General features: G+C 33.3%; 1 protein-coding gene across 20 annotated transcripts in view; it reads left to right on the top strand.

The window, feature by feature from the left end:
- The window catches only part of frmd4a (FERM domain containing 4A), a 291695-nt gene that overhangs the window by 135355 nt on the left and 132943 nt on the right, over window positions 1–23397 (top strand). For 7 of the 20 annotated variants that reach the window (XM_073929252.1, XM_009293444.5, XM_009293448.5 and 4 more), the window contains exon 1: window positions 21235–21696. The exons of the other annotated variants lie outside the window; for them this stretch is intronic. In XM_073929252.1, the coding sequence (XP_073785353.1) occupies window positions 21556–21696 (141 nt within the window). In that variant the 5' untranslated portion in view covers window positions 21235–21555. Of the gene's footprint in view, window positions 1–21234; window positions 21697–23397 lie in introns of those variants that run through there. 20 annotated transcript variants of the gene reach the window in all.

Genomic DNA, 23397 nt, shown 5'->3' with positions numbered 1-23397 from the left:
TAGCTATGAGACAGATGTGTGTAATTATAGCAGTATGAATTATTGATTGGAGGATTTCCTCACGCACGTTACTTTTGCAGCTCTCCCGCTGAGCTTTTCCTCCTCTTCACTGTGCTTCTCTCTGGCCTCGGGCTGGACTTTTACTGCGACTTTTAATGCAGAAATCACAGTGACATTATGCCATGTACTGTTCACAAAATACTCACTCTGAAACATCCTGCACTGAGCGAGCATGTGTATCTGTGTGTGCAGATATTCAATAACACAATGTGTAATGTGTTATGCATTATTTCAACTGCTTTTAGAAATATTCAAACTGTTGATTTTTTTAATCACAGCACCAAATGCTTGAAAGAATAATAAGCTATTTATTTTCAAACATAAACATTTTCACATGTTTTTCTTGCCTACGGCATGCTCGAAATGTTTTGGTTCTTCCGTAAAACCGTAAATCTAGGAAAAACATAATTATGAGCCCAACAAATTGCTATTTGTTCCTTATTTAAGTTGCTGTTTGTTCCTATTTATTTTAATGAGCTGACACAACACAATTCTTGATTTTTTTCATGTAATTGTTTTATGTTCAATCAACTTAAATTAGTAAAAACCAACAAGTGAAATTAATTCCTTCATGTTGTCCCAAGACAAATCGTTTTGCACTTTTTACATTGTGTGAAATTGTATTATATATATATATATTTTAATATTTTCAAAGTGCTCTTTAACTGAAATTTGTTTTCTACACATTTTTAAACATAATAACTTTAATATTTAATTTAATAATCAATTCATTTTGTCTTTGCTCTGTTGACCGCACATTATTATTTTGCAAGATTCAGTGTCAAGTGACGTTTATAAGCTTAAGTAGATAAATTAGTTTAACTAAGTTATGTGGAATTGAAAAATCTAAATAAAATTAAAAGTATTTTTTTGAGGGGGCTATTAATGTTAACCTTTTCAGTGAATATTATTATATATACTTTTCTAGCCAAACTAAGAGAAATAAGACTTTCTGCTGACGAAAAATATAATAGGAAATACTGTGAAAAATGTTCATACTTTGTTAATCATCACTTGAACATCATATTCAAAAAATAATTTAAATTCCATAGGAGGACCAATAACTTGTTCTTCAACTGTATGTAAAGCATTTGTTAATCAAATCATTTCTTAATGGATGTTTAATAATAAGTGAGTGTTTTAAAGTAAAAGTCGTAACTACTGTAATTAATGTGGCTAATAACTAGACACAAATGGAATCTGTGCGCGCAGAAATCCGCAGATTTTCAGTCCATCGTTGAGTCTATTTATTTACTTGTGTAAATGTGTGTAAATTTATATTTATTCAGCTTTTATATGAATTTCAGTAATATTATTGACTCGTATTAATGCTCATATCATTTATTTACAACACAGTTTGTAAAATAATATCAGCTGTCTTGTAGTAGAGATATTATATGAGAGACTTGCTTTGTTTGCCAAATAAGTGGATTTGCGCTGTAAACATTTAATAATAGTGAATTTTTAATTTTATTTTATATATTAAGTTTATAGTTATGATACTCCCAAAATAATTCTGCATAAATCTGCAGATTTTTCAAAAACAATTCTCTGCAGAAATAGCAAAAAATGTCCGCAGATTCTGTCTGGCCTTAGTCATGAGTAGACCCACACGGAATCTGCACGTGCAGAATTCCGCAGACCTTCAGCCCATCATTGAGTCTATGTATTTACTTGTGTAAATGTGTGTAAATTGATATTTATTCAGTTTTTTTAATGGGCGAAGCAGTGGCGCAGTAGGTAGTGCTGTTGCCTCACAGCAAGAAGGTCACTGGTTTGATCCTCGGCTCAATTACCGTTTCTGTGTGGAGTTTGCATGTTCTCCCTGCGTTCGCATGGGTTTCCTCCGGTTGCTCCGGTTTCCCCCTCAGTCCAAAGACGTGGTACAGGTCAATTGGGTTGGCTAAATTGTCTGTGGTGTATTAGTGTGTGTGAATAAGTGTTTGTGGATGTTTCCCAGAGATGGGTTGTGGCTGGAAGGGCATCCGCTGCTTAAAAATGTGCTCGACAAGTTGGCGGTTCATTCCGCTGTGGTGACTCGAGATTTATTAAGGGACTAAGCCGACAAGAAAATGAAATGAAATAAATATTATTGATTAATATGAAAGTGTTTACAATACAGTTTGTAAAGTCCTACTTTCTGTCTGACATTATACAGTATGCTTTATTTACCAAATAAGTGGATCTAGCATAAATGTGCAGAATTTTTACAAAATTCTCAGCAGAAATAGCAAAAAATGTCCAAATTTTTTTCAGTCTTTCCGTCCACATTGTCCGTCTGGCCCTAATAAATAATAAAGCTCACTGTAAAGTGTTTCCTATTTTACCTTCTTTAAAATGCTTTAGCAATTGTATTTATTCAAAACTTTATACTGTATAATAAAGCAAGGTATACAAATGTAGCATGCCTTTTAATTATTATACTTGTTATTTCGTATAATATTTGATTATTCTGATAATACCATAAACTGAAATGAACACAATTTGATAAGTCCTATCCCTAGTGTGCGTGTAGCCCAGATTGACTGTGATTCTTCATTACAGTGAAAGCGGTTTTAAAAGGCTGTGTTTCCACCATCAGCAGCATCTAGACTGATCTATCAGGGATGTCTTTAGCACACTCCACAGAACTGTACGCCGTGACTGATGTGAGTTTCTCTTGATAGCTGCTTTGAGGGCAGCTTTGCACTGAATGCATGTGTAAGCATGAAGGAGAAAGAATGCAGGAGACTTAAGATTCTCTGGTTTTGGCCCATCAGGATGAACATGCTTAACAATCTGAGAAGTCACTGTACCTGATGAGAGACAGTAAGAGCTGCAAAATACATTGGCAACTTAATCTGAGATGGAAATCTGACTTCAAATTACAATTATTTTTGTATTTATTTGAATTAAATAAATATAAATAATAAATAAATTGGCCGTAGTGTATGAGTGTGCGAATGAGCATGTATGGGTGTTTCCAAGTATTACTGTAGGTTGCTGCTGGAAGGGCATCCACTGTGTAAAACATATGCCGGTATAGTTGGTGGTTCATTCCGCTGTGGCAATCTCTGAAATAGAGAGTAAGCTGAAGGAAAATGACTGAATAACATGTTTATCTTTTTTCATATAGCAGCTGCTACTCTTGCTCTCTTTTTCACTTTCTCGGTTCTCCAGCTGTCTCCTTCAGGAAGGTCTGTTTAATCTATCGTGTGTCCATATGGGTCATAACTAGGGTACAGATGTCTACCATCCTGTTTAATCATCAATTATGAGCTGCCAATCAGAGGAAGAGTAAGAGTTCATTCAACCAAAATGACTCTGACTGATGAGTTTAATCACATGAAACTGCCAATCACCCCAAAAACTGGTGCTTTCGCATTATGGACATTCCGATGTTCTTGATTTTGTCTTGTGTTTTGAGCATTTCTTTAGGTTGAAACAGGCTAAAACACTTTCAGGGCTTTTCATAAAAGTTCCGCCTCATGTAAAAAAAAAAAAAAACATCTAAAATACGTTTACACTTTAACTATTTGTGTTTGTAAATTTCAATAAAATTACATACACAATTTTTTTATGAAAATATGTTTATTTTTGAGTGATAAATTTTCACTTCTTTTTTTACATATAAATCAAACCACATAGTTTTGTTAATATCTATATTCTGAATGCTTTTTACTAAAAGATATGTTCATACAAAATTTGCTTGATTATATACAACATGTTATTCTACAAAAAATTATTTAATTATTTACTTTGTTTATTATTTATTTGTATTTAATTTTAATTCTTATTTTTATTTATTACTTTATTTATTTTGTTTCTTATTTTGTACTTTTATTATTTTTTAATTATTATTTTTATTTATTTATCTGTTTATTTTTATTTTTATTTATTTATTATTTTTATTTTATTATTATTTGTTTATTTATTTATTTTATTATTTTTTTATTTTAATTGATTTTAATTTATTTATATATTTATTTTAATATGAATATATATTAGCAAATTTACACCTCTGTAATGTGTCACACTTTGATATGTCAAAAAATCTAATAAGAATATTGAATATATTTAACAAGATCATGCATCTTTTGTATATTTAAATGCATAAATGCAAATTTTGAATGCGCATTTCAGAAAAACTTGGACAAAAAAAAAAAATATATATATATATATATATTTTTTTTTTTGAAAAATGCTGGTTCCCTTTAACTTCCATAGTAGTAAAAAATACTATGGAGGTCAATTCACCTGTAGAGTCAGTGCTGGTCTTAATGATGGAGTGTTGTGTGTCTGTGCTGATTGGCTCTTTTAAAACACGGTTGTAATTTGGGGATTTCCTGTGAGGACGGCAGACGAGGTTTTGTGGGACGGTGGTTGATAAGGCATAACCATTGCTATTAGCAGACAAAGTGATTTAATCAAAGGAACAAGGGCTTCATTCTCCTTCTCTGATTACCAGGCTCCTCAGACCCCCTCCTTTCCCACATTGTTTTTTTTCCTTCCCCTTTCTTTTGTTTCTGCCATCTCTTGTTTTCATTGGTTTGAGGGATTCTGACTGTCAGCTCACACAGACAGTAGACAGATCTCAAAATAAAATAAAGAATGGCAGTTTAATAATTTAATGTTAATTTATTATTATTCTGTATTAATTTAAAGCTTAATTAATGGATTCATTTGAATTAGAGTAACAAGAAACCAGAGCAAAAATACATCACATTTTCATGAAAATAATGTCACATTTAAAAAAATTCTACATCAAATCAGTCCTGCAGTCCTTCTTTTACTTTTGTCTTTTGGATTCAAGGTTTTAAATGACCTAGCTATGTTCATGATGGGTTATACCCAGAGATGTAATGTAAACGTCATTGGTTCAAACCCCTGTTGGGCTAGTTGGCATTTCTGTGTGGAGTCTGCATGTTCTCCTTTTCTCCGAGTGCTCAGGTTTTCCCCACAGTCCAAAGACATGCAGTAGCTGAACTGTGTTGTTCGTAGTGAATGTGTGTATGTTGGGAATTTAGCTTAGAACCTACCTTTAAAAAAAAACTAGATTTATTTATTTTATTTATTTTATTTTATTTATTTATTTATTTATTAACGTATTTATTTATTTATTTATTTATTTATTCTACCCTTTTTCTATTATTATTACTCTCTCTCTTTTTGTTGTTTTTCTGTCCTGATTTATTTCCTTTTATTTGTTAATTATTTATTATTTTTTGCCAGGGGTGAGTGGGGTGGGGTAATAATAGAAATGCAGTTGGTTGGTATCCTTATCTATAACTATGTATGCAAGATTACATTTAACTGTTCAATAGAAATTTTATCACAAAACAATAACAGGGTGAGAATGTGGTAAAATTGAAAACGTGGTAAAAAAAAATCAGACAAGGGCTTCTCTTTTTCTGGATTGCTTTTTATAACCGTCAGTTGGGTTTAGGGAAGTGGGTGGACATGTCAATCTGTGCTTTTGAAAACACTATTGGTTGGGTTTATGGAAGGAGGAGGGTGGGTCAGTTGATCGGTCAGTCAGTCAGTTGACAGTGGCCTATGGTTTTTCAGTAGTCTTTCCACTACTAGTTTTACCTAACAGCTTATTACAATTAAACTAAATTAACAATTTTATTACTTTTATCAGACAGTGTTACTTAATATTTTAGTCAGTTAGACTTTTAGACAGCTATATTTTTTTACAGTGCGATGTGTTTGCATGAGCTTGTTCTCTACAGAAGGTTAATGTAATCATGTAGCCGCAGGGCTTTACATAAGAGTCAAATCTTCACGCTTGTTGGACATTTGTGACAGACAAATATGTTCTGCTTCATTAGATTGAGACAATGAACGAATCCTTGCCCTTTATGTCTCTTTTGCCCTCTTACCTTACACTCATCACTCTTTTCCACCCTCCTCCCTCAGTCTCTTATATCCAAGCAATGCCAATCGTTTACATTTTTCAAGCTCTTCAGTTCTATTTCCTGTCCTTTCAGCTTCCCACTTCCTCCTCCTCATTTCCTCTTCTTCAGTCTTTTTTGAGGTCAATTTACAAATTTATCTCAGCATGTAATACGGTGTGACCGGTTGCCGTTTTCTTAGCCAGGTTTCCAATCCAACGCTCTCAGCGAAACAACAGTAGCAGAGTTTGGCTGTGAAAAACAGTTCCTCCATGTTTAGCGGCCTGCCGGGTTTCTCCTTGGAGACCCTTTTTGTTGCATTGGGTGGATTTGCTGCCGTCTGTGTGTCTTTAATTGGGTCTTGTTTTTGTGTGTATGCGTAGAGTTTGTCTCTGGGCTGTGCGCTTACTCTCGCCTGATCGGCTGAGTGCTAATTGAGGCTTGTTAAATTTAACCATTCTGTTGCCTCCTATTAGGAAGCAGGTCAGGCATGATGGAGGCAAAATGGAGATTAATATGCAAGCAAGCTTGTGCAAAGTCAGCTGTCCTTTAAAATGCTGCAAAGTAACACATTTACAGGTTCCAATCCATCTGTGACATGCAGTTAAAAAATGTGTGAAAGATTGGTTTTTATTTATTATAGCAGTAGTTCACTTTGCCAGAGTCCACTTCAAATCCTGTTATCATTTACTTCTGTATGAGTTCATTCCAGACAGGTGATATTCATCATTTACTTCTATAGTTGGGGAAAAAAACTCAACTAGAAGTGGAACTCAATGGTGGCCAATCATTTTGGATCTGAACTACTTTAAGGCTAGATTTTATGCAAACAGTCAAATGTGGATGCACTGTTCATTGACTCATTTGAAGGAAATTCCATGTTTAATGCTAAAAACTATTGGATATAAGGTTGTTTAAGGGGATCTGTTGGTCTCAATTGGTCTACCAGTCTTGTATGAGTTTCTTCTGTTGAACACAATAGATTGAATTTTTAATATCCGGAGAGTTGATGGTCATTATTTACTTCCATTGTAGGGGAAAAAGTCCAATCAACTAGAAGTGGAACACAATGGTGGCCAATCATTTTGGATCTGAACTACTTTAAGGCCAGATATTATGCAAACAGTCAAATGTGGATGCACTGTTCATTGGCTCATTTAAAAGAAATTCCATGTTCCATCCAAAAAACAAATATAGATTAGATTATTAAAGGGAATTTGTTGGTCTTATTTGGTCGACCAGTCGTGTATGAGTTTCTTTTGTTGAACACAATGGAAGATGTTAGGAAAAAAGGTTAATATTCAGACAGTTGATGGTCATCATTTGCTTCCATAGTAGGGAAAAAACTAGAAGTGGTATTTAAGGATGGCCAATCAGTTTGGAACTGAATTACTTTAAGCCCAGATCTAAAAAAGTAAAATATGGATGCACTGTTCATTGACTCATTTAAAGGAAATTCCATTTTTCGTGCTAAAATCTAATGGCGATAAGGTATTTAAGGAGATTTGTTGGTCTTATTTGGTCTACCAGTCTGGTTGGTTGGTTGGTTTGTTAAGCAATCATAGCTTATAGGGATAGTTTCATATTCGGCAGAACTATTTAGTCAGCATGCAGTGGACATTTGTCTTTTTTTATCAAAATCCATGTTATTTATCTTATTATGATTAATAATCTAACTTACAGATTCTTAAAATTTAAAATTGTGCAATTCTGATTTTGTCTCACACATGTGAGTGGGCTCGCTAAACCACCTATAAGACACAATCACTTTTTTTGTATGCTCAAAGGAAACAAAAACTAACCTTAAATAAGTAAACTAAATTAAACTTGCCATAGCATTTATCTACTGATGCTCTCTGATGATTTGAAGAGCTCCTTGCAAGTCACTTTGGATAAACGTGTTTGCTAAATGAATAAATGTAAATGTAGATTTAACTTTAAACAGATTTTGAATCAAAATGCTTAATATTCCAGTAAGTGAAGCAATTTTCTTAACAAATTGTTAAGTCCACTTAAACCATGCTTTTTTCTTACAATTGAAAGCAATCAGGCCCTTTTGAAACAAAATTATCCGCCCTCCACTTTAATGCACATAACTATAAAAACATATTTCTCTTACATTATAATGCAACTTTAAACCTTTTCAATTGCATAGTCATCATCTATAAAGCAAGAAGTCATGAAAAGAATGTACAACATCTTGAAAGGCATTTGCTTCAATGCCTTTATATTTCATCCTCTATGGTAGAGTTGGTTATTGTGAAGTTAATATTAAAATATTTCTTACGTGATGAATTGATCATTTAGAGCTCTGTCACATCATCATGTACATGTTTGGCCCTCAAGAAATCCAAAAGCACCAATCTGCCACTATTGCTTTTATTGTTTTCTTCTCCATTTGGACATCCCCTCAAGCTCAAAATGATCTTTAGGGGGAAAAGCATGCCACAACACAAACACACACGCACAAATTGCACACACACATACAGCCTTGAAAACAATAAAAAAGGCCACATGAAAATCTGTTTGAGTGAAACCTAATTTTTGTTTTATTGGGTGAAATACTATTTTTTTTATATTTAAAGTAAAGTTGTAATTTTATTACTTAAAATATCAAAAAAAGATGCATTGTTTTCAGACTTGTTTATATTCATTTTTAGACAACACGATCCCAATGTTTAGAGGAGTTAGAGGGATTGTTTAACCAAAAATGAAACATCAGTCATCATTCACTCGTCCTTTACTTGTTTCAAACCTTCAGAAATGTCTTTCTTTTTTCATGTCTGGTAATCATTGACATTGTTGGAATAATTCATCAATTCCTTGCGTGTTCAATATAAAAAGTCAGGTAAAAAAAAAAGTAATTTATTCGATACACATAAATTATTCGATTCACAGAATTCTGGTATCCTCAATGCAATGCAAAAGTTACATTCAGGAGGTGCGCAACAACTTTCATTTCCTTATTCGCGCTTTTATACGTAGCTGATATTAACAGGTGGAGTTTAGTGGAATTCGTCACTTGTCAATCATTCTCCTGTCCTCCATTGGCCGCACCCATACATACTTCCTCTTTTTCTACTAATTCTCTGGGTGTAATTCAAAAAATCGACATCACGTGTACAATTTTAACACGCAAAATAGAAAACTATACGGAGGATAAAAAAAAACGAGGTTGTGTACCGAAAGATAATGAGCGCAAATCATAAATGAAGACGTTTCATTTTTTCAGCTTATTTCTGAATGTTTTGTGTGCTTACAATCTTTTCTCTTTTGCCACGTTCTGCATATTCAGTTGTGCAATTCTGATTGGGCAGAACGAAAGTGTGCTCACTCAATCAGCTAATAAGACTATCACACAGTCATGCATTTGCTCTGGGCGGGGGATGTGAAATAGCATATATTTCATATCGCAGCCTCTTGCGATTAGCTAATCACAATGTTTCAATTTAGATTAATCGCACAGCCCTAGCGAGGATGCATTTTTTCCAGGAGTTTCAGATAAAATTTTATTTTTTTTTGATTTTACACTTTATTTTTCTATTTGCGACTGCGATACTTTAGACAGGAATATGATCGCATAGTTTATAACAACTTAAGGGTGTGTAAGTAGTTAGCCATTTTAATTTCAGTGTGAAACATCCATTTAAGAAATCAAAATTTGGTGGAAAAACCATGATTTTCTATCACAACACATTAAACAATTGTTATTCTGTTCTGTTAAATGTATTTACTTGAAATTGGGTAGACATATCACACCGCTATAACAATAAAAAATTATATTAACATGACTCTCATGCCCATACTTAATAAATCCAAATTAACTGAGAAATTTCAAGTGGCCATTTAATTTTTTCCAAAGCTGTTTATACTCAGCCCTTCTGGACCTCAGCTTATGAAGGCTGCAATATCAGTTGCCTGAGGAACAGAAATGAATTTCTCCCTACACACACACACAAACACACACACAGAGACATTCCTCATATCTGTAGAAGATATGAAGTGTGTACAGACCTAATGTATTTTAGACTGTAATGCAGTCTAGCCATACACACACAAGCACACATACACACACAAGTACACACACATACATTCCATCGCATGTCTGAGAACATAAAGCTTTTTAAATGACTCCAACCTCTCTGTGAACTTGACATGTACTGCTTTTAATTAAATCTCGTGTTTTGTTCCCAGAAACCCCCATCCAAGATCTCAGGGTCAGCCGGGGTCTCATTCGTCCCCCAAAACAGGATGCATCACCCTTTAAATTGTCCCGAATGTTCCTCAGACATGAATAAATACAGAGCTTTGTGCTAAAAATAAAGAGTAGAGAATGGATCGTTTGACATGCGCTGGAACAGACCTGTCATAGAGCATTACACACACTCACACACACACACACATACATGCGTGCGTTTTGAATCATCTTGCTCTATCAATAGTCTATTCATGCCATTCTGTGGGGGTGTGCCTGGGTGTTTAGGGAGGAAATGCATCTGGTGGCTCTGGATTAAAGTCTTAATTAAGGCATCATACTGCATGTGAACGTATAAAAAAATAAGTCAGTCACGACAACCCTTTGAGTGATTTAGTATTGTAATAAATATGTCTATGGCAATGTTGACGTGGCTTGGTGGAATAGATCTGCTACGCTGCTGCTGCTTTGATTATTAGTGCAAAGCAAGTACAGAGGCTTGCTACTGCCAGTGTTTTCACAGACATGCAGTCGGAAAATATAACACACTGCAAACATAATATACATACTGTAAAAATATTATTGCTGCCGTAAATTGTTTTGTTGACTCAAATTAACTTTTCGAATCATCTCGACTAACATTAAAAATAATTAATTAAACTTTGTATAATTTAAAACATTTGTTGAAAACTGATTAACTTATTAAAATAAGTCAAAGTAACATGAAAATATTTGTTGTCTTGACTTTTTGTCATTAAATTTTTTTTTACAGTATATGAGGCCCTCGTAGCAGATCTAAACACAGGTGGAGCTGGGGTGGAGGAGGGTCCCTGAAAACTGTGCTGCAAACATTGCTAGCATAAAGCAGCACATAGCATTTTAAAATGTTGAAGAGCAAGCTCATTGGCTGTTGAAGGGTTAGCAACCTATTTCCTTTTTAGGTGACCTATCAGCTTGCGCCCATTTATTTTATACTTTCATTCATTAACTTTTATTCATCAGGGGTTGCCACAGCGAAATGAACCGGCAATTTATCCAGCATATGTTTTACCCTTACAGCTGCAACCCAGTATTGGAATACTTACACTCATTCACACACATACAGTAGACTATGGCCAATGTAGTTTATCTATTTCACCTATAGCGCATGTCTTTGGACTGTAGTGGAAACCGCAGCACCCGTTGAAAGCCCTCGAAATGCCAACTGACCCCGCCGGGACTCAAACCAGCGACCCTGCTTGCTGTGAGGTGACAGTGCTAACCACTGAGCCACCGTGTCACCCAGTTTGTACTTTGTATTACAGGTTTTTTTTTTTTCAAAAGGAGTTTATTACAGGTTTTTCCAAAAGGAAAACAAGTAGCTGTTAGATTTCGAACACAATGCATATTTTTTAAGAAACCAAAATTTCCAGAATCAATTCTTATATTTACATTTTTGAGCTAAAAATGAAAATGATTTTTAAATAAATCCTGCTTCATTTGCATATATAAAGATAACATTTAAAAAAGCACAATACACAAAATGTTTGAAATTACAATTTTTTTCCAACTGCTCACACACAAAATCCTTTCATGTCACACGATTTCTGAAACATTTCAATCAAAATGCAAAACTATCCTCCAAATCTCTGAAGGTATTTCTAAGGTCATCTCTTACTTTTTTCAAAAAACTAAACACAATTATGTACCTAAACCACAAAAATCTACTGATACAAGATGACAAATTCATTAATTCATTTGTTTTCTTTCGGCTTATTCCCTTTATTCAGGCAAAAAGCAAAAATGTCAAATTTTAGAGGTGCATAAAAAACTGTGTTAAAGCCTGCAGTGTTTTGTGTGCGTGTGTGTGTGGCCTTGGTACTCCCAAGGGTTTGTGCCATTATATTATAATCCTCATAAATATTTATGCTCACAGAAAGATTGAGGAGCAAACACTTATTAGCCTATATGCAGAATGAAGTAGGTCAGTGCGCTCACGCATGCTCATATATACTGTATATACTCATGTGATCAGAAACTTCAAACAGCACTGGTGCAGTAGGACAGTATCTCTCTCTTTCTCTCTCTTTCTCTTTTCTCTCTCTCTCTCTCTCTCTTTCTCTCTCTCTCTCTCTCTCTCCTTCTCTTTCACATCTTTTTTTTAAGTCTGTCACATGGCACTCAAGATGCCAGAGGTCCTTTGTGTGTGTGTGTGTGTGTGTGTGTGTGTGTGTGTGTGTGTGTTTGGCTGAAACTAAGAAAGAAAAGGGACAATTTGGGAATGATATAGATATAGAGCTATTTATTGCATATGTGTTATGGTTTCAATTAGTACAGACAATAATTTTACACTCTGAAAAACTAACAAGCAAAAAACATTTTAAATTAAATTGAATTAAATTAAATTCATTTTATTTTCAGCTTAGTCCCTTTATTAATCAAAGGTTGCCACAGCAGATAGACTGCCAACTTATCCAACTTAACATGCAAACTCCAAACAGAAATACCAAATAACCCAGCTGGGTCTCGAACCAGCAACCGTCTTGCTGTGAGGCGATCGTGCTGCCCACTAAGCCACCGTGCTGCCTAAATTAAATTAAATTAAATTAAATTAAATTAAATTAAATTAAATTAAATTAAATTAAATTAAATTAAATTAAATTAAATTAAATTAAATTAAATTAAATTAAATTAAATTGTATATTTAATTAATTACATTTATTATAAAACATTGTAATAAGATTTATTTCAGAGTCTTAAAGCATATTATAAAGTTAATTAAGCTGTGGTTATAGTATAGTTCTAAATTTGTCTCACAATTATTTAATGACAGAAAAAATAGACATTACACAAAAAAGTTAATTCCTTTCATAGAAAAAACTTTAAATGAATGTTTTTATAGACATCTAAATATGACAGAAAGATAGTTATCTTTTCAAAACCATTGAAAATTACGATACAATTCAATTCAATAGTTGCGTTATTGGCATGACAAATGTTATGAATGTATTGCCAAAGCATTTATAAAGTTTACATTAAAAAACATACATATATATTTAAAAAAATAGTTAACACAAAAAAGTAGTAGTAAAAGTAAGTGGAAATGATGATACACCTCTTTAACGCTGATTTCAAAGTTCTCTGGATCAGATCTGAGTGATTGTTTGATCTACATGTCTCAAGTGTTTCCTTTACATCTAAACAGACAGAGAATGTCTTGGGTGACTCGGCTGGGTGATTTATATGGTTACTGTGTTTAACTGTGTCAAATACCTGAATACCACAGCATTTCCCAGGGTTAGACAGGACAGACACACACACGCACACAGCATGTTTGAGAAGTACCTAAATATTTGATACTGCTCCTCCACACAATCGCTGCTCAAACACATTCACACATTTGAATGTTTGTGGATCTCAGCACCTGGTGACCCAAAATATAAAAAAGAATGATGGAACACAAATTCTGAACATTTAATACAAAACAGCAGGAAGCACGAGATGCTGCAGATTTCACCATTAAACTCATCAGGCTGCTTTAATGTTGGAAAACTTTTTTTTCTTAATTTCCTCATTTTAAAACAACAACAACAACAACACATGCAATCCATGTGCAGTTTACTCACAATCACATGATTATTATTATTATTATTATCATGATTATTATTATTATTATTATTATTATTATTATTATTATTATTATTATTATTATTATATAATCACTATTATTATTAATATTATTATTATGTAATTTTTATTTGGGGTTTTATTCTAGTTCATGTTAATGTTCATGTTTTTATTATTAATAGCTGGAGTATTTTATATAAAATATTATTATTATTATTATTAGTTTAAAATGTATGAATTATTTAGATTAAATGAAACAAATATATATATATATATATATATATATATATATATATATATATATATATATATATATATATATATATATATATATATATATATACTATTTATAATGAAAAATGTTTGTTTTTATTATTAATAGCTGGTGTAATTTATTTTAAAAAAAAATTATTTCACTTATTGCAAACTTTATTGCATTGTAAATTGTATGATTATTGTTGTTGTTGTTGTTGTTTTTGTTGTTATTTGTTAAAAATATAATTTTTTTATCTAATTAAATATAAATAATTTATTTACAGTATATTATTATTATTATTATTATTAATGTTATTATTATTATTATTATTATTATTATTGTTATTATTATTATTATTATTATTAAAACTTTTATTTTTCTAGGAAATCCTGTCGAAGATTAGGCAGTATAGAGTTCACATAAGTTTAACAAACAAATAACAAAGATATGCCAATGCTTGAGCCAATGCAGACAAAACAGACTATATCCTAGCCGAGTGTACAACACACAATGATGAGTGAGGGATTTAAGATTTGTTATAAACCTCGGTGCGCATGGTAAACAGTGTCCAAAGCATGCAAACTATGTGAAGATGCATGCATACAAATAATTTTGCTTTATTTAATGCATTTTTTCCCCTTTTTATCCTATTTATTTATTGGACTTAAACAGATGCCTAGCAACCACCCAAAGCACCCTAACACCCACATGACCTTGTGTTTTTATGCTGTAACATAATAAAAATTATTTAAAACATTATAATTATGTATTGTTTCATTATCATATACACAGTATACACTTTGTATTACCATAAATCTTGATATGCTTTTTTGAGAATATTATCCAGAAAAAAAGCGCACAAATTTAAAATCGCTTTACACAAAACCAACTCAAAAGTGTCCATTAAACAAAACCCCATAAATTAAATTAAATTCAATGTAAAATAATGGCTTGTTTTTTAAAGATCTGTTCTTCACATTACACAAAAAAGCCTCTGCATACTTTTAACAGGCAATTAAACATTCAGCCAAAGCTACTGAGAGTTATTCTCCTCTTTCCTGCATGCACCTCTCATATTCATCCCTCACAATAGTGCTATCCCATTCACACCGGGTGTATTATGCACAAATCAATACGCATTGAGTCAAATAATGGCAGGACAGTATAGCGTGAATGTGTTAGTGTACTGTCCTGGTTCTATAAGCCTGGATTTGCCTCTTAGTACCAGAGCAGCATGTGCACAAATAGAAACGCATGTGCTTCTGTGTCATTCATTAGACTCCAGCTGTCAGTGATTGAGACTGAATGAGGTTTGGTGTCACGCAGTGTCATTACACTCTTCTAATTGTGTTAAAATCTATTGTAAAGTGTATTTCTCTGCCTGTGCCTTAGAAATGTGTAAATCAAATGCATCAGTGATCTTTCCATCACAAATACAGTTGATATATTTAAAAGAGACCCCATTTTTAATTTTAGGTTGTGGCTAATATTCAAATCAGGCAAAATGATTCGGATTACTAAAATACAGCTTAAACTAAAAGGCTTTTCAGTCAGAAGAGTAAGACTCTAAATCTAAATGTTCATTCAAAATGTGCATTCTGTTGGGTAAGTTTGCGTGGGTTTCCTCCAGGTGATCTGGTTTCTTCCACAGTCCAAAGACATGCGGTACAGTTGAATTGGGGAAGCTAAAATTGTCCGAAATGTGTGTGAATGAGAATGTGTGGTTGTTTTCCAGTGATGGGTTGCAGCTAAAAGGGCATCCGTGGCTTAAAACATATGCTGGATAAGTTGGCGGTTCATTCCGCTGTGGCGGCCCCGGATTAATAAAGGGACTAAGCCAAAAAGAAAAATGAATGAATGACTTGATTTAATAGTACTTAAATTCCCTAAAGACCATTTTGAGGGATGTGAACAAAAACAACAGTCCCAACGTCTTTCCTGTTTTGCAAATTTTGATTTCTATAGCTTTCGAGAGTTCAAAATGAGCCACATATTGATAAATAATGTTATGATGGCTGTTTTTACATTATATTATGCTCGAATTGCCTTGTTACAGTTATGAATTCATAACAACATACAGTATATTCATAACAAGCAGGAAATGTTCATTGGCCAATGACATCACCACATTGAATTGGTCTATAAATCTTAATTCATATAAACGATAGAAATTAAACTCTTTTAATTCTTGAAATATGTTTTAGATTTGGCCTTTTGGCTTTATTTAAAAAAAAAAAAAAAAAAAAAAAAATATATATATATATATATATATATATATATATATATAACACATTTAAAACTCAAACATTTTTTTTGTAAATAAATATTATTTTTGTTCTTTGAAAAAAATTATTCTGCAAAATACATGTTCTCATTACTCCCAACACTTCTTATTTGCATGACTTTGTAAGTTTTTAAAATAATGTCCTGCTAGTAAAAGTTGGTTGTATAATACTAAGACGGTAAAAAGTGCCCTCCAACTGGTTGACTGCCTATTTCAATCCCATAAACCTGGTGTTACATTTACCAAACCATTTTACACCAAATGATGATTACAAGCATATAAGTGACCTTTCATTTATTTATTTATTTATTTTTGCAATGGTGGCTGTTTTTGTTTCTTGGTTTTATTTTATAGTTGTTTTGTTTGGTTTCCTAGCTGAAACTGTGGTCAACAAAACAGTAATGTTAATTCTGATGTGTATTTCCAGTTATTCATCATCATAGATATTGATGTGTCTACAAATATGATCATACGGCATCAATAAGAAAATCCCATGAATCTCTGAAGCCACCAAGCATTTTTAATCAAGCTCAGAGGGTTTGCTTGTGCAGTTCACTTTCTATTGACCAAGGCTTTCTGTTGAATTGCAGAGAGAGAAATGTGCAGCGGCATTCAAATAAGATTCAGTGTAAATCACTTTATCTGCCATTGGTCTCAGTGCTAGAGTTAGCTGTTAGCATGTTAAATTAAGAAAACTGTATATGACTTCATGTTTATTTCATAATGAAATCAAGTGATGAAATTCAGTTGAAATGAGCTTAGTTACTGCAAGCAACTAATTTGTTATTATGCTAAATGAATGTTGATTATCTGAGGGATTTATATATTAGCTATTTTTGTGTGGCATGTACAGTGTTGGGTGTAATAAATTACAAAGTAGTTAGTTACTGTAATTACATTACTTTTCCACTAAAAAAAGTAACACAAGGGAATACTTGTAATTTTTAGGTAGTTTATTAAAGGTCCTTTTAAAATACTTGCTTCCATACTGTAATGTACTAAATGCAACAGTTTTGTATAAATCACTTCAGGGAAGAAGAGGAATTGTATTTATTTGTTATACACACATATTTTGCAGAAAAAAAATGCATTTCAACTAAAGAAGACTACATTTATTATTTTATTTATTTATTATATTTAAAGAAGACCGTTATCCAAACAGTAGCATAATGAATTGAGAAATTATTTAGCAACAATATAAGGTGTAAATTCAGAGAACCACAGTGATTGTATACAGTTGAGGTCATAATTATTAGCCCCCCTTTGATTTTGTTTTTAAAAATATTTTCCAAATGATGTTTAACAGAGCAAGGAAGTTTTCACAGTATAATATTTTTTTTTCTTCTGAAAAAAGTCTTATTTGTTTTATTTCGGCTAGAATAAAAGCAGATTTAAATTTTTTGAACACCATTTTAAGGACAAAATTATTAGCCCCTTTAAGCTATATATTTTTTCGATAGTCTACAGAACAAACCATCATTATACAATAACTTGCTTAATTACCCTAACCTGCCTAGTTAACCTAATTAACCTAGTTAAGCTTTTAAATGTCACTAAGCTGTTGAGAAGTTTCTTGAAAAATATGTAGTAAAATGTTCTGTACTGTCATCATGGCAAAGATAAAATAAATCAGTTATTAGAAATGAGTTACTAAAACTATTATGTTTAGAAATGTGTTGAGAAAATCTTCTCCGTTAAACAGAAATAAGGGAAAAAATAAACGGGATTAATTATTATATATATATTGTTATTCAGATATTTTGCATAATTATTCAGATTTTCAAATAATAAAGGACTGATTTATACGAAAATCATACATGCTTTAGAAACGATGAAATGTTTTGGAAAATTAATGTCAATATATGGTTTGAAATATAGAGTCATTGCTTTGAAATGCTTTGCATTTTGATTCATATGTTGTTTAAAATGTAAGCATTTGTTTTTAAAATGAAACTAAATGTTCCAGTTTGACTCAAATGTAGGGAGTTGAGATTCAAATTTCTATTATCAATGCTTTGCAATTTATGTTGATTTTTAGTATCGAGTGAAGTAATTAAATTACTTGTTATCTTTCAATTGAAGTAGTTAGAAAAGTAATTTAAATACCATTGTTATGACATAATTAACAATAAAAAATGAATTACTTTGATAACGTATCGTACCCAACACTGATCATGTACAGTATTCACACTGAATTCACACATGCGTCATGAATAAGCAACTTTTAAACAGAGATAATTATTGTATATTTTATATATTATAGTTATAATTGTGATACTTTTATGTATAATTTAAAATAATTCAAAATGATATATGCTATTATGCTATATATTTTACATTTTTATGTAGAAAAAGTGTATTTTATTGTTAACGTAATGTATATATTTTGGTTAGTTGTTTGAATAAATTGAATAAACCTCAAATACCTTTCAATCAAATACATTACATTATATACATACAAGTACATTAACAGTCTTGAGTGTTGTTTTGGCATGTGGCAGGAGTTAAATGCCCATTAAATGTTAGTCAGTCACTCTGTAGTTCAGTCACTGGTGCCCTGAGAACATTGGCACAAACAGACTGTCCCGCTCCAAAACTCTGGAATCTGGACGTCATCCCAACTGTTTAAGGAAAAAACTCATTTTCAGCTCCCATGAGTTGTTCTGTCTGCTGCTCTACCTCATTGAGAAAGCTGAGACACACATATCGGGTGTCTCTACAGTGGCCCTGGGCTGATGAACCCGAGCAGGATCCGTCCTGCGGGGAGGGACGACTGTCCTTCACTCTGCCCCATCGCAAGCTTAAAGGGGACGTATTATACCCCCTTTCAGAAGATATAAAATAAATCTTTGGTGTCCCCAGAATGTGTTTAGTAACAATTTAGCATATACTGTCAAATTGTTCAATTTGCTAGTAAGCAAAACATGAGCATTTTCGTGCATGTTCCTTGAAAGGGGACTTATCATGCAAACATCAGTTTTATAAGGGAATTGTGTATTAACAGTGTGTTAATATAACCAGCTTCTAATGGTAAACATTTCTTAGTTTTATTTTTTATAATCACACTTCACAAACACTTTGATTGACATTTTTTCTTTGTTTGTGTCATCAGAGGGGAAAGCCCCACCCATTAGTAACAATCTCTCCCTCATTAGCATTGGACATTAGTCTTGTTTTTGAGTCTGCCACTATGCTAACACACAAGCATTTGTAGCTCCGCCCACTTTTGAAAAGAGCACAATCTTATTTGTTAAGATATGAGATTACATACAACATCAATCTAAACGTGCAAACAGAGGCGACTCAAATGTCACACAATGTAATGCACGTTTGCCGCAATCGCACAGAATTCACTTTGAACGAGTCTACCACCAAAATTCACGTGAGGTGAAAATTCTCATATTTCGCGGAAATCCAGCATGACAGGTTGTTTGCAATGCACCAAATTCACTTTTATAATTATTCAAAAGTATGTATTTTGCAAATTTTCAAAATATTGGCTGGCAGGAAATTCGGCTATGGTGTCTTCAGTGGCTTGGATGTCTGGAGTTTGTGAAGACACTTAAGTTTGTCAGAACATTTGTAACCTTTTTTTCAGCTGCTGTAGCGAACATACAAAAATGGTTAAGATTAAAGGATGGTTCACACAAAACCCATTTAGGCCAAATCCCAAATCTATTTTTCTACACCTTCCTTTTGGCCCTTGAAACTGAGTGCGAAGGGAAATGGTTTCAAAATTAGCCCTAAGAAATGGTAAAGCACTACAGCACCTGCACACGCCATCAAATGTCATCGCGATCTCTTACTACATATGAGATTGACAATCGCAACCGCTGTAGTGATTCCAGTTGTGTTATTTTTTGTTGTTTATCTTCAGGAAACCACTGAAGGCAACGGTATGATGTTATCATAATGGTATAATGTGGCAATAAGATCGTAACTGTACTGTGCATTTACACTGTGGCCATATTCGTCCATGTAAACACACATTAACATTATAGCAGACACTGTAAAAAGCTCATTCCCGGTCACCAGACATTTCTGGCAGGGAATTCAAATGTTACATGTGAAGGTATGTTGTGGGACTACTATACAGGAGTTATTATTGTGGATTAAAGATTGCCAAATATAGTTATTTTTTTTTTTAAAGCATGTAGTAAAACACGAGCACGGTTATGAATATAATAAAACATGCTTGCTTGTTGTAAAAATTTGTAATAATGACAAAAAAATACTAATTTGTGCATCTCCTTACTTGTGTGTGCAGCCAAGCTGCCGTTGTAGATGATGTATTCTGGGAAATTCACCTTGGTTTTGAGTGTGGTCCTGAACAATCTCTGTTTCAAGGGGTATTTAGCCCTTCCCGTTGGCCTTACATATTCAAGCTAAGGAGAATTGAAATAACCTACCCCTTCACATGAACGTGCAAAACGAGGGGAATGTGTATGAGAAGGGCTAAGGAATCGGGATTGGGCCTTACCATTGCATTAAAACTATTTTCTATTCTTTTTCAATGCAAACATGTGCTTGATGAACGTCTGCGACTGTTAAGCTCATGTCTTTTGAAGTGATTTGCATACGAGTGCTGTGTCATCTCTGTTAGTTCCACAGCAGTGGGCTAATCATAATAACTGAGATAAGGGACTAACATTGCAAGTTTCTTATTTCCATTCTGATGCATTACGTCTCGCGTTTTAGAAGCAATGGTACATTTGGTGTGAATGGGGTGTAAATATATAGTAAGATCTCGTTGCTACATCTCTAGTGAAGTGAAATCTGAACAGCCCTTTTTTCACACCAAAAAAAGTTACTGGATTGTCCTTTTTCATCTTCATTCAAGAACCCAATTATAGCACTTAAACATTGAAAAAGTCAGATTTTCGAGATATGTCCCCTTTAAAACCCCTGCTCTGGGACTGTAGCTTTAAAACAAACAAACAAGAAGGGGAGCGGGAGAGAGAGAGAGAGAGAGAGAGAGAGAGAGAGAGAGAGACCAGTAGTGCTCAGTATGTGGGAATGTTTGTGTTGGGCAAAGCGAGAGCTGTTATTCTGGGAGTTTGTCCTGCACTGGAGGGAGACTGAATTCATTTCGAGGATGAGGTCCGAGTCACACAGAAGTCACAGTCTTGGGCGTCCCATGGGGCATTTTTAAGGATTAAGCGAAGAAGGGATGAGCGAATGAAAGAGGAAAGCAGACAGGAGGAGCTGTTCTGCCACACACACCTGAGGAGGGGTTGATCCAGAACACAACACACACCTGTACCTGTGTGTGTCACTCATGGAGGCTGTGCTATTGAGTCTGGGGGAAAGTGTGTGTGTGAGGCATAGTGCATTATGGGACGTGACCTCAGCCGCTCTTAGAAGATTGAGACATGCTCATTTTAGAGCTCCTGAAGTCCTGGTTCGCGCCGTCTATCAGGTATGAGCAACAAGCTGGTGTGATGGTGTGATGGTGTGTGTGTGTGCTTGGCCACTTTCATTATGGTAGTAATACAGTGTGTAGATGATAACCACCATTAAGGAGCCATAAGAGTGGAGCAGATCTGTTTTTTGTTGTCATTTATCTTATTTTATTTTTCTTATTTTTTTATTTATAATAAATTAGTACAATATTTTATTGACATAAATATTAGCTTGTTAATGTTTATATGCATTTATATTGATATACTATGTTTCAAATGCATATATTTATTTAATATATTTATATGTACTAGATGTGTTATAATTTAAATGCATTTTATTCATGTCAACTATATTAGGGAGGCCTCGATCAGGTTTTTTTCCCTCGAGTCAGAGTCATTGATTTTGAGTATCTACCAATACAGAAACCTAATCAGATACTTCTAAAATACATAAATAATTTTTTTTAAATACAATATAAAGAAGAGCGAAGAAACAGATCCAGGATGTTCTTTGTTTTTTATTAAATTTACCTTATTTTAACATTTAACAGCTCTGTTAACAAACAGAGCACTTCTGTGAGGTAGCTTGAACATAAATAACATCAATTTTTTTTATTTTTAGTGAACAATAAACATAAACAAATCTAATATAAAAACAAATAACGACTTCAAATACCCTGCACACAATCCCAAGTTTACATATCTCACAGTTTGCTTTGGCAATGTTGTCGTCATCAACTTTATAATACCTCCAGACCGCAGACATACTCGCACTTGCTTTAAGCAGCTTCCGTGTTTTACTTTGCCAGCATTTAACCAATAGCGTCTCTGCAACGAAGTGATATCATGCTGCATTCATTGCTGTTTCTGTATAAAAATAAGAAAGAGGTCTGACTCTGTGCAACCACATAACTATAGATGTGTTAAAAAAATTATCCAAATATATAATTACATTTATATTTGAGTCCTGATTGCGAGTTAACGTCCGATTCCGATCAAGTCTGAAACCGCATGATCAGGCCCGATTTCAAATCCTGTGAATGGATCTGGACATGCCCAATGAATAAATAAATATAAATATATATAAACGAATTAATTTATTATTCTTAATTATATTTATTAAGACTTTTTATAAATAATATTTTTAATTTGTTTTTATATATTTTATTAATAATATTAACTAAATTTAATTTTAAATAAATAGATATTTTTTGTACTTTATTGTTTTTTAAACATTCAAAGGCAATGATTTACAAATTTGGTCAAACAAATATTCACACAACAGTTAAATAATACATGCAAGACACAAACAATATTGATAATCAAATAAAAAGTAACTACACTTCGCAATGATGCGTATCGCAAGCTCTGTGATTGGTTGGTTTGGTAGCAATGACAACTGTGGGCGGCGATGAGAGCCACCTGAACTCATTGGAGCGAGTGTTTACAAGTGTGGAGTCCCGTGAAGGAGCTCAAGATGGAAACTTTTGTTTTGTGTTTACCTTATGATTAAAGTTGTTGCACATCCACTGGTTCCTGCCTCAGAATGAGCGAGTTTTAGCTACTTGTACATTAAGGTAGCGTTCAGAAAAAAACAAAACATCCACGAAGAAACTCAACACAGAGGAACATAAAAACCTGCTACCAGCTAGCGTTACAGAAGTGTTATTGCAGAGCAACACAAACAGCATGCAGGCGAACAAATGCACAACAACGCT

Source organism: Danio rerio, chromosome 18, assembly GCF_049306965.1.
Source record: "Danio rerio strain Tuebingen ecotype United States chromosome 18, GRCz12tu, whole genome shotgun sequence".
Classification (NCBI taxonomy): Eukaryota; Metazoa; Chordata; class Actinopteri; order Cypriniformes; family Danionidae; genus Danio; species Danio rerio.
Note: the sequence above shows the minus strand (reverse complement) of the source record. Positions and strands in the feature narration are given on the sequence as shown.